Raw genomic sequence first — 16,482 nt, 5'->3', positions numbered from 1 at the left:
TTCATCCCAAGTTAATCCAACTTTTTACATAGATCGATAAATTATTTCAATGTCTACCCCCATTTCTTATTTTTAATGGTCGTGTAGTTTTGCCTTAATTTGTATTCAAGCAGATACGAGCAAGGCAAGACTGTAGTTCCCACACTGGCTTCAACTTTTTTCCGTTGTTGAGACAGGCTGATTCAGCGTATTAAAAAAAAAAAAAAAAAAGACACCGTCAGATTAAGTTATAAACTTTACGTGGCAAGTACAGGGAAGGATTCTAGATCTGCGGCAACAATACTGACAATACGATACACCTTTTGTCGTATTCCCCATGTTACAGTGTAATTCACGGATGAACTCCAGATTATGGGTACACCTTGTCACCGCGTTGCGGGCATAGCCAAATTCGGGACGGATTCAAGAAAAGAAGTGTGGGCTTTTTAATAGACTTTCATTTTTGGCTACTGAAAAAAGGTTATGTTACGCCACTAATTCGGAACGCATTCAAGCAAAAGAAGCCACTTCCTCCGGAGGTGTACATTGTTATTGTTATTTGGTTTTTAGGAGCATTAGCAACTAAGGCCATATTGCTCCGAGGATATGCAGTGGTCATTTCCTGACCTTTCCGCATCCTCCGTATTTGGTGGTCACGGGCTCGAACCCCGGTCTAATCAAGAAGCGTGTGCTACGCACTGCTGCTCCCACCTGGCTACGGAGGCGCCTTGAGGTGTACATAATCTGGAGTATAACCTAATTCACATTTAAACTAGTGTTCTGAACATGCAAGCTTCTTTGCATTAAGACGTTCCTGTGGTATTTAAGATCGTTACCTTCTTAAAGTAGGTATCTAAGATTATCAATAATGCTGTTGAGAAGATATTGTCAAAGAGGTAGGTATAGTTGGGATTTTTCATAAGTGCCCCAATGTTCTCTCCTCCAGAAAATTTTGCCAGCCAGGTGGCATTATGAAGTAGGTTTGGAAAGTGTAATACTTGGCAATATTATAAAATTTTCTGTTATTTGTAAATGTTACTTAAGTGATCCAGAGCAAAATTTAATTGCATAATTTCACATTACATGCTCCTGTCGCATTGACCTTGATTGCACAGTATGTTAGAATTAATATTGATCGAGATCAGTACCATACGGTACCACGAGAATCGCTTAAATTTTAGCCGGGCGGTCAGTTAAATTCATCGGGCTGTGCACCCATTCGATAGATCCTGGGGAGAACACAGTGTCCTCTGTATATTCTAAACAGCAGGTCCAATAAATTCTAATGGTCGACTTCTTCAGTACCGCAGAGTACAGATATGATGGCTCAGAGAAGTACACTACCACGTAGAAGTCAGAAATAAAATTTTTCCTACAAACTTTCAAAACCGCACCCAACCGAAACTGGTAGAAAGTTACTTCTTTTTTCTGGGATTCTTAACTTTTACTTACAGGATCACAATTAAATTTCAATTTGCAATATCCCGTATTACACATGAAAGCCCATCCAACACATCTCCTTTCTCAATTAATTACTGTAATCAAAAGAATTGTACAGCCAATACCTATTATAGCTTCGTAGGTCGAGAGAGAGAGAGAAGCTATTATAGCATTATTCATGGCGGTTTCAAAATTATTTTATATTTCTGCTTAGCGACGACAATAAACAAATTAAATTCATTAAAGATTTAATAATAATGCATTTTATAGACAATAAAAGAATACCATTAAAAACAACGTATACCTACATTCGCATTGAATATGAGCTGATCTAGAAAAGGGAATAACAAAACTTGATGAAGAGTAGTAATAAGAACATTGATCGAAAAGTGTTTTCATCGGTTCCTCGAACACAATTAAATTATATCTCGGTGAAACAGTATCTGCTCAATTACGTCGTTTTTCTTGAAGTCAATAAACGTTTAACAACGTTCTTTATAGAACAGGTGCTACCATAACAAGAATTCCGCGGTTATCACATCGTAAGCACGCGCGCACACACACACACACACACACACACACACACACAAACAGCATTTGAATGACTCAACTTTATCAGTCTTCTCAAAGCGGAAGTTACCACTTTTAACGTTAAAAAAAAAAAAAAAAAAAAGCAGGAACTAATATAGTTAGGGAAGGACGTTACGTGGTTGCTTTCCATTAAGATTATTGCTATAATTAATACCACGTGAAATTAATAATATAGTTTATTAAGCTAATCATGGTGATTTAGGCGATTAGCTTAATAAATAAACTATATTATTAATTCCATGTGGTATTATTTATCGTAATAATCTTAAAAGCAAGAACATTCTTACAACGCAAAAAAATTATACCACTGTTCAAATCCAAAAAAATAATTTATTTTTGTTTATTTTATGAGAAAAAACTCACACGCAAAGCAAGCAGTGGAAGTTCATTATAAAATTTTGCCAACTCCCTTTTGAAAAAATATAGAAAATTTGCTTAATTACAAAAAACACGTCAGAATTAAAAATTTTAAGAAGACTTAATACTTGCCTGCTCATTTCACCTTAAATATTATGCAATTTTATTACTTTACTGGGTAAACTGATAACGGGTTTAAATTAATTGAAGTGCAATGGTATCCAATAACTCAATAAGGTAGCGCATTTCAAACCCACTCGGGATCAAGCCGAGTTCACAAAATTACATCATCAGATCATACAATATACCGGGACTTAAAAAGGATCCCAAAACGGATTTTAAACGTTGTCGATAAATGGCGTAATTTAAACCTTAACATTTAATAATTTAAAGCATTTAAACTGTTTACTTAAATCCAACCAATAGTTACGTGGAGTGAAGTGTTATAGAATAGTTAAATTTTTAAATATAAATATAGAATAAAATTCTATATTTATATTTAAAAATTGTCAACACAGGCCCTCTTAACTCGACCTTCTGTGCGAAACCACCTAACCAAATCTCTGAATTATTATTAGTCATATGGCGCAAGGAAGCCTGAGGCTTATGCTGCACCAGCCAAAAAAATTCCCAAGTTACCCTACCCTGAGAGAGAGAGTCAGAAGAAGAAGAAGGGAATCACCGAGAGAGAGAGAGAGAAGAATGATGATATCCAGCTCAGGACCCTGGGTTTGCCAAGCCTATACTCACCAGATGTGAGTCCCTGGGGTTTCTTATAGAGAATTTGTCGAATTGGACTATGAGTTTTCAGGTTTTTGTCATTACACACACAAAAAAAAGAAATTATATAGCATCATAAATAAATAAAAATACAGTAACAGCGCAAACAACATGTAGAATGAGGGACTTGTGTGATTTCAAGGGCACGACGTCGGGTTCGTTAGAAAATATTCAAATGAAAACACTCCTCCTTCCCTTTTATACAGTTCATAGTTAAATCTATTTCAATCTCATTCAATTTCTAACTCCTCGAGTTAAAAACAATTCTGATAAGACTCACCTTTCAAAATATAACTTTAATTTAAAAAATGAAAAAAGTGTTTCCCGAAGCATATAACAGAAAAAAAATTAACCTGCAGTTGGAGCAGAGCAGCCCAGCATTAGTACCGAAAGAAAGAAAGAAATCCAAATTTTCCTTATCGGCATTCAACAGATGCGAGAGAGGTTTTGCACGCAAATTCGGTCTCAGAAGTAGCGCACGTGAGAAACATTAAAAAATAGGTCAGTGTTGAGCAGCCAAGCGTTTTGAAACTACTGTACTACAGTCTTTCACTTATTGGCAATATACATATGCACGCAATAGCGGTGTAACGAGATACCATTCCATTCACCCGGTGTTAGGCCGTTCAAATTCCTCCCACGTCCGCACAGAAGGCTCCAGGGGCAAGAAACGTGGCCATAACATAATACAAACTGGAAGAAAAACACCTCGCAGTTCATGCCCTAATGTCCGCTGCTCGGTAACATAACCCGCACCATCAAAACCACGATACGTTCCCAGTGACAACACTCACCTGCAGGTCAGTGGAGGAGGCAAAGGTTAATCCAAACCAAGACTTCAATAGGTACAGGCAATCCCGCTGACTACCGCATCAGACAAATAAAAGTGCACGTGAACGAGGCAAACACTCTCACGGCGCCAGCGAAACTCCTCTTGCAGCTCGTGGTAAAGGCTCACTCAAGTACGGGTGGGGGCGGATGTTGCACGCTTCATCTCCACAGCACCGAACGATATACCCGCAGGAAGAAAGAAGTTCGCGTCCGATGACTGTGGACGGTCGGCGAGTCACCGAATGGGACATCAGCAACACGTCTTTCTGTCATCGACCGGCCAATCAAAGCGGGTGCTTTTCTATGTAAGGTTTCCAGATACCTCCCACCATGAGAGATGACCTTAATAATCCCTGGAAGCGTAACTACTTCCTCATAAGAAGTCATTAACAGAACAACACTGAAAAACAGTACCGTCAGCTGTCATGAGAATGACGTAACAACAATCAAATACAAAACTTCAAATTTTCCAACTCGTGCACGATCCAATCGTTGCTTAAGGTGCTTATTCTGCAAACAACAATTATATTTTGGTTTCCAAAACAAAGAATTCACTGACTGAGCAGATTCTTCTTTTGAAATGTCCAGGCTTTATTATTAAATACCATACACAAACATGGGTCCAGTGCAGTATTTCCAATACATTCAGATGATTAAAATCATAAACATAAACTGATAAATAAATAAAGCTTAAAACTGACAGTGCAATATTTCGACGATAGCAGAGTTCTATCAGGAAATCAGTCCAGTACTAGGGCTACATAAAGTTCTTGGTATTTCTTTAAACCCAGCTCCTGAAAAACGCCAAGGAAAGTAGGATGTTGCAAGAGACTTCACCACACATTGTGGTTATATGAAGGCAGCTTCACATAAGAACCCATCAACCAAATAACTGATTCCAGATAACCCAGTGAAACTCTTTCTTGTCCAAAGCTAGATACAAATCATGTTTCTTGATTATAGCATATACTTATTTTCAAGGAGATCCTGGATACTTCTAACCTCACTCTACTAATGTGAAGGTAATGAAAAGATGGCATAGCAGATCTGCCAGATAAGTTTATCCAGAGAAAATATGGTACAGAAGCTTAAGATGCAGGACAACGTTACTAAAGATCTCATCTTGAAATAAAAGCACAGATTCAGCCAAACTGAGTAATAGAATACTGGATTGCTAGAAAGTGTCTTCTTTAACAGAGATACCTGACAGAGCACATGACGATTTAAATTTTAAATATAAGGGGAAAGGGGCTGATCCCATTATTTGCTAACTTAAAATGTAAAACCATGACTGTTGTTTTAGTATTACTAGTGGGAAAATGATGCAAGGAAGTTAAGTTTATACTAGATCAACATCAAAAAAAAAAAAAAAAGGAAGACTTTCTAATTAATTAGTATTAGCCATATAGTGCAAGGAAGCCATAGGCGTTTTGCTGCACCAGAAAGTAGGTAAGGAAATATAAATTATGTGCTTCTCTCATCACATAGATACATATCCAGCCGACTTCTGAATGCCTTCAAACTGTCAGTCTCAACTACTTTCAAAGCCAACTTTTAGAATTCCACAACTTTCTGGCTAAAACAACTTGCAGACGATACGAAGGTTGGCAGGGTTGTCAAGGACACTACTGACACTATGCTGCTGCAACAGGATTTGGAAAGGTTGAGCAGATGGGCTTCGAGGTGGCAAATGAAGTTTAACATTGACAAATGTAAAGTACTACATATGGGAAACAGCAACCCCAGAGCAACGTATCAACTCTGTGGTACTACACTGACAGTGGTAGAGAATGAAAGGGACCTGGGGGTGGTGGTGCAGGCAGATATGAAGTTCTCTGAGCAGTGCAGACGAGCTGCAAGAGTAGCTCATGGTGTATTGTCAATGATATATAGGAATTTTTCTAGCAGGGATAAGGAGGTGATTATTCCCTTGTATAAGGCAATGGTCAGGCCACACCTAGAGTACTGTATACAGGCCTGGAGGCCTCATTTCAGGAAGGATGTAGAGCTGCTGGAACGAGTACAGAGAAGGGCAACTAGATTGGTGAATGGGACAAAGGGGTTCTCTTACGAAGAAAGGCTTAAGTTTTGCAAATTACAGTGTCTGGAAACTAGGCACCAGCGGGGTGATCTGATAGAGGTGTACAAAGCCTTGAATGGTTTGAGCATGCTCAATGCTGATGGGATTCTTCCTCTAGCTCAGAAAAATCACCTGAGAGGGCATAAATTCAAATTGAGGAAAGACAGATGTAGGATAGATGTGCGGAAATTTGCCTTTAGCCAGCGGGTGGTTGGTGGGTGGAACAGACTTCCATCCCTTGTCGTGGAAGTTGATAGCCTAAATAAGTTTAAGGCTCAGCTGGACAGGTATTTCGAACGAACAGAGGGGTGAAGTGGAAGTGGTTATTTTTATTTATTTATGTTACTTTTTTTTTTTTTTTTTTGGCTGATGCTGCATAAGCTTGCTTTCTTGCATCAAATGCCTCTACTAATGCTAATGCTAATGCTAAAAGAAAACTTCCTATATTCTATACTAAACCTTCTCCCTATTTAATTTGAATTTATGGCCCCTAGTTCTGGAAATCTTTATAACAGTGAAAATTATGCCTTCGTTCATTTTACTGGGCCCTCTCAGGCCTCATAAACTTTAATCAGGTCCCTTCTAAGGTGTCTGGTTACCAAGCTCCAGCCTACATAATCGAAGCCTCTCCCCATACGGTCACCCTTTTGCCGATCTCACCATTTGAGTTGCCAGTCTTCAAGAATCTTAATATCTTTTCTCAGATCACATCTCCATATTTGGACACAGTATTTCAAATGCAGTCTTACATCTGCCTTATACAGTGGGATTATGACCTTCCTATTTCCACAGTACACGGTGGGCTTTCCTGGTAGCCTGTTCAGAAAACTTCATATCTACTCATATTTAATTCCCAGGTCCTTTTCTCACTCTACTGTGTTTGGGAGGACGCTCTGGTCACGGAAGAGAACAGTCGGTGGATTTTTGGTTGCTATAAAGGGATAAGTATTTTGATAACTTGACCGTATTCTTCGTTAATTAACATACTACATTGGGTTTTACAAAGACATTAAATTAAATAAGTTCAGTAGCGTTCGTTAGCTTCTTATTTTGAATTTAACTACCGATTTTTGGAAGTTACGACTCCCGGTGTTGGAGCCATATTGTAACCAACAAGAAATAGCGCAACGTATATATCTTGAACCGATAGCGTAAGGTATAACGTAAAACTAGTTTACGTAATACGAAGGAATGTATTAGGGATCTGTTAGCTTAGTATAGTATTATCAATTAACCAAAAATATTTATTAATCTTATTAAATTCCATTGTTAATTAAACTGTATTTAAACGGAAATCATGACCCAGATCTGAGAAGCAAAGATCACAGACTAGCCAGAGTGCTGTTACTTAGGGGAGAAACGAAGGGGGCGATTTTCCATCCCATCACAGTCTCAAAAAATGTGCGAAATGTGAAATATTTGCTGAACTTTCTAAAACGGGACATGATCTAGCCAAGGACGATGTCTTTGTGTGTGCTAGATGCGTAGAATGTCAATAAATTTTGGAAAATATTTGGGGGGGGGGGGAAGATTCTGAATGGAGTGTTTACAGCCATAAACTGACTGAAGAAATATTTAAATGGACATTTTTTTTTCTTTCTTTCTAGACATGAGAACAGAGGCTCATTCAAAGAAAATAATTATAGTTGTGGATGAAAGGAAATTTTCATTTAATCAAAGATTATGAAAATTTAAAGACAATTAGAAAAATATTTAAATAAACTTGATAAAATATAAAATCAAGGAGTTATTTTGCCATTTAAATTTTACCTTTATTACAGTAGAACTCGGATAAGAAATTCCCAATTTCAACTCTATGTATTGTATTATTTTCCCTCGTAAGAAGTTTCTCAGGTAAAAAGTTTGTGATAAAGAATAAACGCTGTATTATTATAATGACGTTTTCCCACTTAATACGTTTTATAAATATAGAAATTCTTTATTTTTAATATTAAACAACATAAACATTTTGTTAATCGAACAAGCTAGAGCCAAACATCATTTCAGTCCATAGAAAATCAATGGCATAGTTTTTGATATACAGTATCTCATATTGTGAATGCCTTCACAACGAGTTGCCTTGATATTGCACTACCTCCAATAAGCAATGCTTCGCCAATGGTGAAGGCTAATGTTACTTATTCTCAGCAGATACCACCTAGAATCTCAGCAGATACCACCTAGAATCCACCGAGAATCCACAGGCAAAGTGTTGCCTATTCGACAATCACGTGTCGAAGCGTTGCTTATTCTGGGTAGGTCAATATCAGGAAAACTCGTTGTGAAGCCATTCACAAAATCGATGCCATTTCATCTACTTCAGTGATTTTCTAAGAAATAAAATGATGCAACACACTAACTTGTTCGATTAGTGAAATTTAGCATTAGCATTAGTAGAGACATACGATGCAAGAAAGCAAGCTTATGCAGCATCAGCCAAAAAATAAATAAAATAAATAAATAGATAAAAATAATAAAAAAAACCGCTCCGATTTCACTTCTCCATTCGTTCCAAATACGCAGCCTTAAATTTATTTAGGGCTGCGTATGTGGAACGAACGCAGCCTTAAATTTATTTAGGCTATCAACTTCCACAACAAAAGATGGAAGTCTGTTCCACCAATCAATTACCCGCTGGCTAAGGCAAACTTTCGCACATCTATCCTACAACAGTCTTTCCTCAATTTGAATTTATACCCTCTCAGGTGATTATTCTGAGCAAGAGGAAGAATACCATCAGCACTGAGCATGCTCAAACCATTCAAGGCTTTATACACCTCAATCAGATCACCTCGCAGGTGCCTCGTCTCCAAACACTGTAATTTGCAAAACTTAAGCCTTTCTTCATAAGAGTAACCCTTTGTTCCATTCACTAATCTTATTGCCCTTCTCTGTACTCGTTCCAGCAGATCTACATCCTTCTTAAAATGAGGCCTCCAGACCTGTATACAGTACACAAGGTGTGGCCTGACCATTGTCTTATACAAGGGGATAATCACTACCTTATCCCTACTAGAAAAGTTCCTATATATCATTGACAAGACACCATGAGCTACTCTTGTAGACCGTCTGCAATGCTCAGAAAACTTCATTATCTGCCTGCACAATTACCCCCAGGTCCTTTTCGTTCTCTACCACTGTCAGTGTATTACCACACAGTTGATACGTTACTCTGGAGTTACCTGCTTCCCATATATAGCACTTTACATTTGTGAATGTTAAACTTCATTTGTCACCTCTCAGCCCATCTGCTCAACTTTTCTAGATTAAGTTTTGCAAATTACAGTGTCTGGAGACTAGGCACTGGCGAGGTGATCTGATAGAGGTGTATAAAGCCTTGAATGGTTTGAGCATGCTCAATGCCGATGGGATTCTTCTTCTTGCTCAGAATAATCACCTGAGAGGGCATAAATTCAAATTGAGGAAAGACAGATGTAGGATAGATGTGCGAAAATTTGCCTTTAACTAGCGGGTATTTGGTTGGTGGAACAGACTTTCATCCCTTGTTGTGGAAGTTGATAGCCTAAATAAATTTAAGGCTCAGCTGGACAGGTATTTCGAACGAATGGAGGGGTGAAATGGAAGTGGTGTTTTTTTTTTTTTTTTTTTTTTTGGCTGATGCTGCATAAGCTTGCTTTCTTGCATCGTATGCCTCTAATGCTAATGCTAAAATATAACAACAATTTGTCAGTATCAAGATCTTTTGGGCCTATTAATAAATTTTTACATGTTTCACAAGTGTTACACTTTAAAATATTTCTGGCTAGATAACCTGAGACTATGCCAATACATTTTCAGTTATGGCATCATTTGATGTAGTTTCACTTTTTACCTCCATCCCAGTAAAACTTGCCATCACATGTGCAAAGCAACTCTTGGATAATGACGAAACCCTTGGCAGCAGAACAAAACTAACACCAGACGATATCTCCACCGCCCTCAGACTGTGCTTAACAGGCAGTGCAATCATGTTTAACTACTCCATTTAACAACTGCACGGCACAGCCATGGGTTCCCCGGTTAGTTCGGTCACGGCAAACATCGCGATGGAGGAATTAGAGGGTCGTGCATTTACAAACGTACCAGATCCCATTGCCTTTTGGTGTTGCTATGTGGACGATGTGTTCGTAGTTATCCCCAGAAATTCAGGTGACCGAATCTTAGACCATCTCAAATCTCTGTCACCTTTCATAAAATTCACAATCGCGCTAGAGTCGGACAACCCCATACCATACTTAGACACCCTTGTCCGGCACGAGGGCACGTGCTTGAAGACAACTGTCCATCGTAAACCTATGTGTTCTGGCCAATTTACCAACTTCCGGTCAGCACATGCACGTAGCCATCTTCTTGCCACTGCACGAACCTTGCTAACTCGTGCCTGGACACACTCTAGTTCTGTAAATGAGAGACGCACCGAAATCGCTAAAGTCAAGGTGGATCTTACAAGGTGTGGCTATCCCATCAATACCCTTGACAGGTGTGACCTAGAGACACGCGACCACGTAGCGACCAACAGAAACATCCAAGGTGATGACTCAGACATGAGCGCCTTAATCCCATACTACCCAAACCTATCACAACAGGTTTGTAGAATCTTAAAATCACACGGGATAAAATGCATACAATTCCCAGGCAGAAAATTACGATCCCTCATCTCTAAGGTAAAAACACCTGTTCCCACCCTACTACAAAGCGGATTGGTCTACCGCATCTCTTGCCGTGACTGCACTAGCTGCTACATCGGGGAAACTGGGAGACGGCTCGAAAAACGCCTTTCCGAACACAAAAGAGCAATCCGCTTAGTGGATGTGGGGCACTCAGCTATTGCCGAACACGTTTGGGCCACCCACCACGACATTGACCCACACCGCAATGTCGTGATTGTGGATAAGTCCCTCCCATTATCGGCGATGTGCCTGGTTGGAGTCGTCAAACATCAAATGCTCCAATATGTTATGTTGTTATTTGGTTTTTAGGAGCATTAGCAACAAAGGCCATATTGCTCCGGGGATATGTGGTCATTCCCTGACCTTTCCGCATCCTCCATATTTGGTGGCTCACGGGCTTGAACCCCGGTCTAATCAAGAAGCATGTGCTACACACTGCTGCTCCTGCCCACCTGGCTACGGAGGCACCAAATGCTCCAATACCTCAGTGAACAGGAACAGTGGTTGTCAAGTCCACCCTATCACCGAAACAGCAATCCTGTCCATTGACAAACGCTGGCCACATCCAGATACATCACAGCCACAGGCTTCAACATCCAACAATTAATCATGCACTTCACGTACAAGATTGGCAGTACACGCCCTCATGCTCCATTCTGTCAGTTTAACTGAAGGAGGTTGACTAAACAACCGAAAGCTTTTATTTTGCTCAATGCTGATGGGATTCTTCCTCTCACTCCGAATAATTACCTGAGAGGGCATAAATTCAAATTGAGGAAAGACAGATGTAGGATAGACGTGCGGAAATTTGCCTTTAGCCAGCGGGTGGTTGGTTGGTGGAACAGACTTCCATCCCTTGTCATGGAAGTTGATAGCCTAAATAAGTTTAAGGCTCAGCTGGACAGGTATTTTGAACGAACAGAGGGGTGAAGTGGAAGTGTTTTTTTTTTTTTTTTTTGGCTGATGCTGCATAAGCTTGCTTTCTTGCATTAAATGCCTCTACTAATGCTACTTTGTATGTATCTAATCTAATATATTTATATTTTATATTATTAAACTTGTCACAATCTATACTTTTGTATCCGTTTCACTCTGAGCAACTGTAATTTAATAATAATAAATTTTCATTATAAATATCCATATACTCACTGAACCCAGTTGATTCTGACTCTTACTTCATCAGTGAGACTTACTGGATCGCTAGCATCATCATGAACCAATTCAAGCAAGGTATCAGGACTGTGGTTTCAGAGGTCAAGAAGAACAGAAGCATTATCATCTTCACAATTAGATAATGCACTTCGTTTAATCATTGTATGTGAACTAATGCACTCTGGAAATAGTATGGGCTTGGATTATCCCAAAATCTACCTCTTCTTTGAAGGGTGAAGAATGTATTTTCTAAGCAGTCCTGGTTGAGTCTATTTGTTAATAAATAGGAAACAGTTGAAGATATGTTATCCCATATTTGCATGACACTGTTAATTGTCAAGACCCATTCCTTCTGTCATGGAGGTATCACTACTTTCTCATTTTTTTCATTGACAAGGTGCCATGATTCAATAAACTTAAATGTTATTTTTCCACATGTGTGGATTGTGAAGTTAAAGCTCCACCATATTCTTTACTGCTGTATAAAGTCCTACTGTTCAGTAAATCAAACAAAATGTTCATGTTCTACACAAAGTCTGCTGTAAATGCAGCATCAGCAGGTAAGCCACTGGTGCCGGAATAAACACAAAGGCCGGTGGCCATGGAATGGCTAGGTACCTGAGAAACCAATTTGATGTACAGTGGGATCAACTGACGATGTTACCAACAGTAAATTCTAAGTGGGAAGAATTCAAGGAATTAATCGTGGATGCTACTAAAAGTTTCATACCTATTAAGGAATATTGCTCAAGGTTTAGGCCTAAGTGAACTAATGAGACTCGTGACAGAGAAGAAAAATGCATGGGATCCATATAAATTATCAAGCGACTCAGAAGCCTATTGCAGATATAAGCTAGTCTGTAATCAGGTCAAAAAAGAGGTTAGGCAGGCGAAGGCAGATTACAACAAATCTCTGGCAAAACATGCTAAGAAAAACAGCAAGGATCTCTTTACTTATATAAACTCTAAAAGGAAGGGGATGAATCTGATTGGTCCACTTCATATCGATGGTTCGACTGTTGATCCTGCTCAGATAGCACACAAACTGAATGAGTATTTTGCATCTACATTCACACATGAGGAATTATTAAGGTTTTAAAATGGCAGAAGGTTATCAAATTGTAGCAGGGTGCTTAATGATTTTGTAATAACTGAGAGCAAAGTGGAGGAGAAATTGTTGAAGTTAAACATAAGAAAGGCACCTGGGGTGGATGGGATCTATCCAGTTATATTAAAGGAGGCGGTAAAGCAACTAAGCAAACCCTTAGCCATAATTGTGAGAGCATCCTTGGACTCAGGGGCGGTCCCCACGGACTGGAGATATGCTCTTAGACACTGCTCTTAGTAAATAAATTTGATGAATTTGAGGTATTGCTCAAAACATCAAAGGCAGATATTGTGGGGATTTCAGAGACGTGGTGTCACACAGATATAAGAAATGCAGAACTGGAATTTGGGGAGTACAATGTCTACAGAAAGGATAGACAGGATAGGAAGGGAGGAGGGGTTATGCTATTAGTTAAAAAACACATAAAATCCAAGGAAGTGACGCCAGTCGACATCGCTGGACAGTGCAGTGTCGAGTCAGTTTGGTGTGACATAAGCATTGGGAGTAGGAGTGTGCTATAGGCCTAATGACTCTGATGAGTATAATAAGAAACTGTTCGGAGAAATAGAGTGGGCCAGTAAATCAGAGAGTCTTATAATGGGGGATTTTAATTTCCCAGATATTGACTGGAATTTGGGGGCTGGTCACTCACACAGTAGCAAGGCTTTTGTGGATTTATTGGATGATTGTTTTCTACATCAGCATGTTCGGGAGGCAACTAGAGGGAGTAATACTCTTGATTTGATTATCAGTAGTGATTCTTCATGCATTAAGAATCTGCAGATAAATGAACCACTTGGTGGCAGTGATCACAGTGTGCTGAAGTGGGAGTTACTCAAAGAGGTAACTACCATTAGGGGTAAAGGGAAGGGGTATTGCTTTCGTAAAGGCGACTACAATGGACTGAGACAGTATTTAAATTCTATACAGTGGGATCAACTGATGATATTGCCAACAGCAAATTCAAAATGGGAAGCATTCAAAGAACTTATCGTGGAAGCTACTAGGCTTTACATACCAACTAAGAAATATTGTTCAAGGTTTAGGCCTAAATGGTTGTCAGATGAACTAATGAGGCATATGGCAGAGAAGAAAAATGCATGGGATACATACAAATTAACACGTGACACGAACGCCTATGATAGATACAAGTTGATCTGTAACCAAGTTACAAAGGAGGTTAGGCAGGCGAAGGCAGATTACGAGAGATCCTTGGCAAGGGATGCGAAGAAAAACAGCAAAGAGTTCTTTACTTATGTAAACTCTAGAAGGAAGGGGATGAATCAGATTGGTCCACTTGAGATCGATGGGTCAACTGTTGATGACCCTGCTCGGGTAGCTAACAAACTAAATGAATATTTTGCATCGACATTCACACATGAGGAGTTATTCAGCGAGGGGAATGCCAGAGGTGTATTCAACTCTAGCAGTAAGCTAGAGAATCTTGTAATAACTGAGAGCAAAGTGGAGGAGAAATTGTTGAAGATAAACACAAGAAAGGCACCTGGGGTGGATGGGATCTATCCAGTTATATTAAAGGAGGCAGCAAAGGAGGTAAGCAAACCCTTAGCCATAATTATGAGAGCTTCCTTGGACTCAGGGGAGGTACCCATTGACTGGAGATGTGCAAATGTGACCCCAATTCACAAAGGGGGATCAAAAGCTGACACAAGTAATTATAGACCTGTGAGTTTAACTTCTGTTCCCGGAAAATTAATGGAGGCACTGGTGAAAGAAGCACTGCAGGATCATCTAGACAAGACTTCAGTTATAGCTAGGACACAGCATGGTTTTGTTAAGGGGAAGTCTTGCCTGACCAATTTGATTGGATACTATGATGCAGTCACAAAAGAACTGGATGCAGGGAATAACTTTGATATTATATACTTGGATCTTAGAAAGGCTTTTGATACTGTTGCACATGGAAGACTGCTGCACAAATTGGAGCAGTGTGGCATTGGAGGCAAGTTGCTGCTATGGATAAAGGGGTGGTTGAGGGGGAGAAGACAGAGAGTGGTAATCAATGGACACTGCTCATCGTGGACTAATGTTATTAGTGGAGTCCCTCAGGGTTCAGTATTGGGGCCTTTATTGTTTTCTGTATTTATAAATGATATTGATGATGGTATATCAGGCTTAATGTCCAAGTTTGCGGACGATACGAAGGTTGGCAGGGTTGTCAAGGACACTACTGACACTATGCTGCTGCAACAGGATTTGGAAAGGTTGAGCAGATGGGCTTCGAGGTGGCAAATGAAGTTTAACATTGACAAATGTAAAGTACTACATATGGGAAACAGCAACCCCAGAGCAACGTATCAACTCTGTGGTACTACACTGACAGTGGTAGAGAATGAAAGGGACCTGGGGGTGGTGGTGCAGGCAGATATGAAGTTCTCTGCGCAGTGCAGACGAGCTGCAAGAGTAGCTCATGGTGTATTGTCAATGATATATAGGAATTTTTCTAGCAGGGATAAGGAGGTGATTATTCCCTTGTATAAGGCAATGGTCAGGCCACACCTAGAGTACTGTATACAGGCCTGGAGGCCTCATTTCAGGAAGGATGTAGAGCTGCTGGAACGAGTACAGAGAAGGGCAACTAGATTGGTGAATGGAACAAAGGGGTTCTCTTACGAAGAAAGGCTTAAGTTTTGCAAATTACAGTGTCTGGAAACTAGGCACCAGCGGGGTGATCTGATAGAGGTGTACAAAGCCTTGAATGGTTTGAGCATGCTCAATGCTGATGGGATTCTTCCTCTAGCTCAGAAAAATCACCTGAGAGGGCATAAATTCAAATTGAGGAAAGACAGATGTAGGATAGATGTGCGGAAATTTGCCTTTAGCCAGCGGGTGGTTGGTGGGTGGAACAGACTTCCATCCCTTGTCGTGGAAGTTGATAGCCTAAATAAGTTTAAGGCTCAGCTGGACAGGTATTTCGAACGAACAGAGGGGTGAAGTGGAAGTGGTTATTTTTATTTATTTATGTTACTTTTTTTTTTTTTTTTTGGCTGATGCTGCATAAGCTTGCTTTCTTGCATCAAATGCCTCTACTAATGCTAATGCTAATATGCAGTGGTCATTCCCTGACCTTTCTGCATCCTCCGTATTTGGTGGTCACAGGCTCGATTTTTTTTTTTTTAGGAGCATTAGCAACTAGGGCCATATTGCTCCGGGATATGCGGTGGTCATTTTCTGACCTTTCCGTATCCTCCGTATTTGGTGGTGACGGGCTAGAACCCCGGTCTAATCAAGAAGCATGTGCTACGCACTGCTGCTCCTTCCCACCTGGCTACGGAGGCACCATCATGGGCTCGAACCCCGGTCTAATCAAGAAGCATGTGCTACGCACTGCTGCTCCTGCCTACCTGGCTACATAGGCGCCTTGTGCAAAGTGTAATAAGGACAGCAATTTATTCATTGAGAAAGTGATATGCCTGAGAATCGCCCCTATTTCTTCAAGAAATTAAAGAAAATTTCACTCTACTCAAAGCTTA

The 16,482-nt window shown here is 39.8% G+C and overlaps 1 protein-coding gene across 5 annotated transcripts in view; it reads right to left on the bottom strand.

Moving 5' to 3' along the window:
- Nucleotides 1-16,482, bottom strand: part of LOC150080016 (oxysterol-binding protein-related protein 8-like) — a 464,021-nt gene that overhangs the window by 356,932 nt on the left and 90,607 nt on the right. Inside the window, exon 1 of one of the 5 annotated variants that reach the window (XM_090383715.1) lies at nt 3,942-4,199. The exons of 3 other annotated variants lie outside the window; for them this stretch is intronic. Coding sequence is in view for 1 of the 2 variants with exons in the window: in XM_090383712.1 (XP_090239838.1) it covers nt 3,501-3,573 (73 nt within the window). In the remaining variant the exon portion in view is untranslated. Of the gene's footprint in view, nt 1-3,500; nt 3,632-3,941; nt 4,200-16,482 lie in introns of those variants that run through there. One more of the 5 variants, XM_090383712.1, reaches the window with a different exon arrangement.

This window comes from Mastigoproctus giganteus, chromosome 10 (genome assembly GCF_048544385.1).
Source record: "Mastigoproctus giganteus isolate SK-2022 chromosome 10, ASM4854438v1, whole genome shotgun sequence".
Taxonomy (NCBI): domain Eukaryota; kingdom Metazoa; phylum Arthropoda; class Arachnida; order Uropygi; family Thelyphonidae; genus Mastigoproctus; species Mastigoproctus giganteus.
The sequence above is the reverse complement of the archived record's forward strand: the minus strand, read 5'-3'. Positions and strand labels throughout refer to the sequence as shown.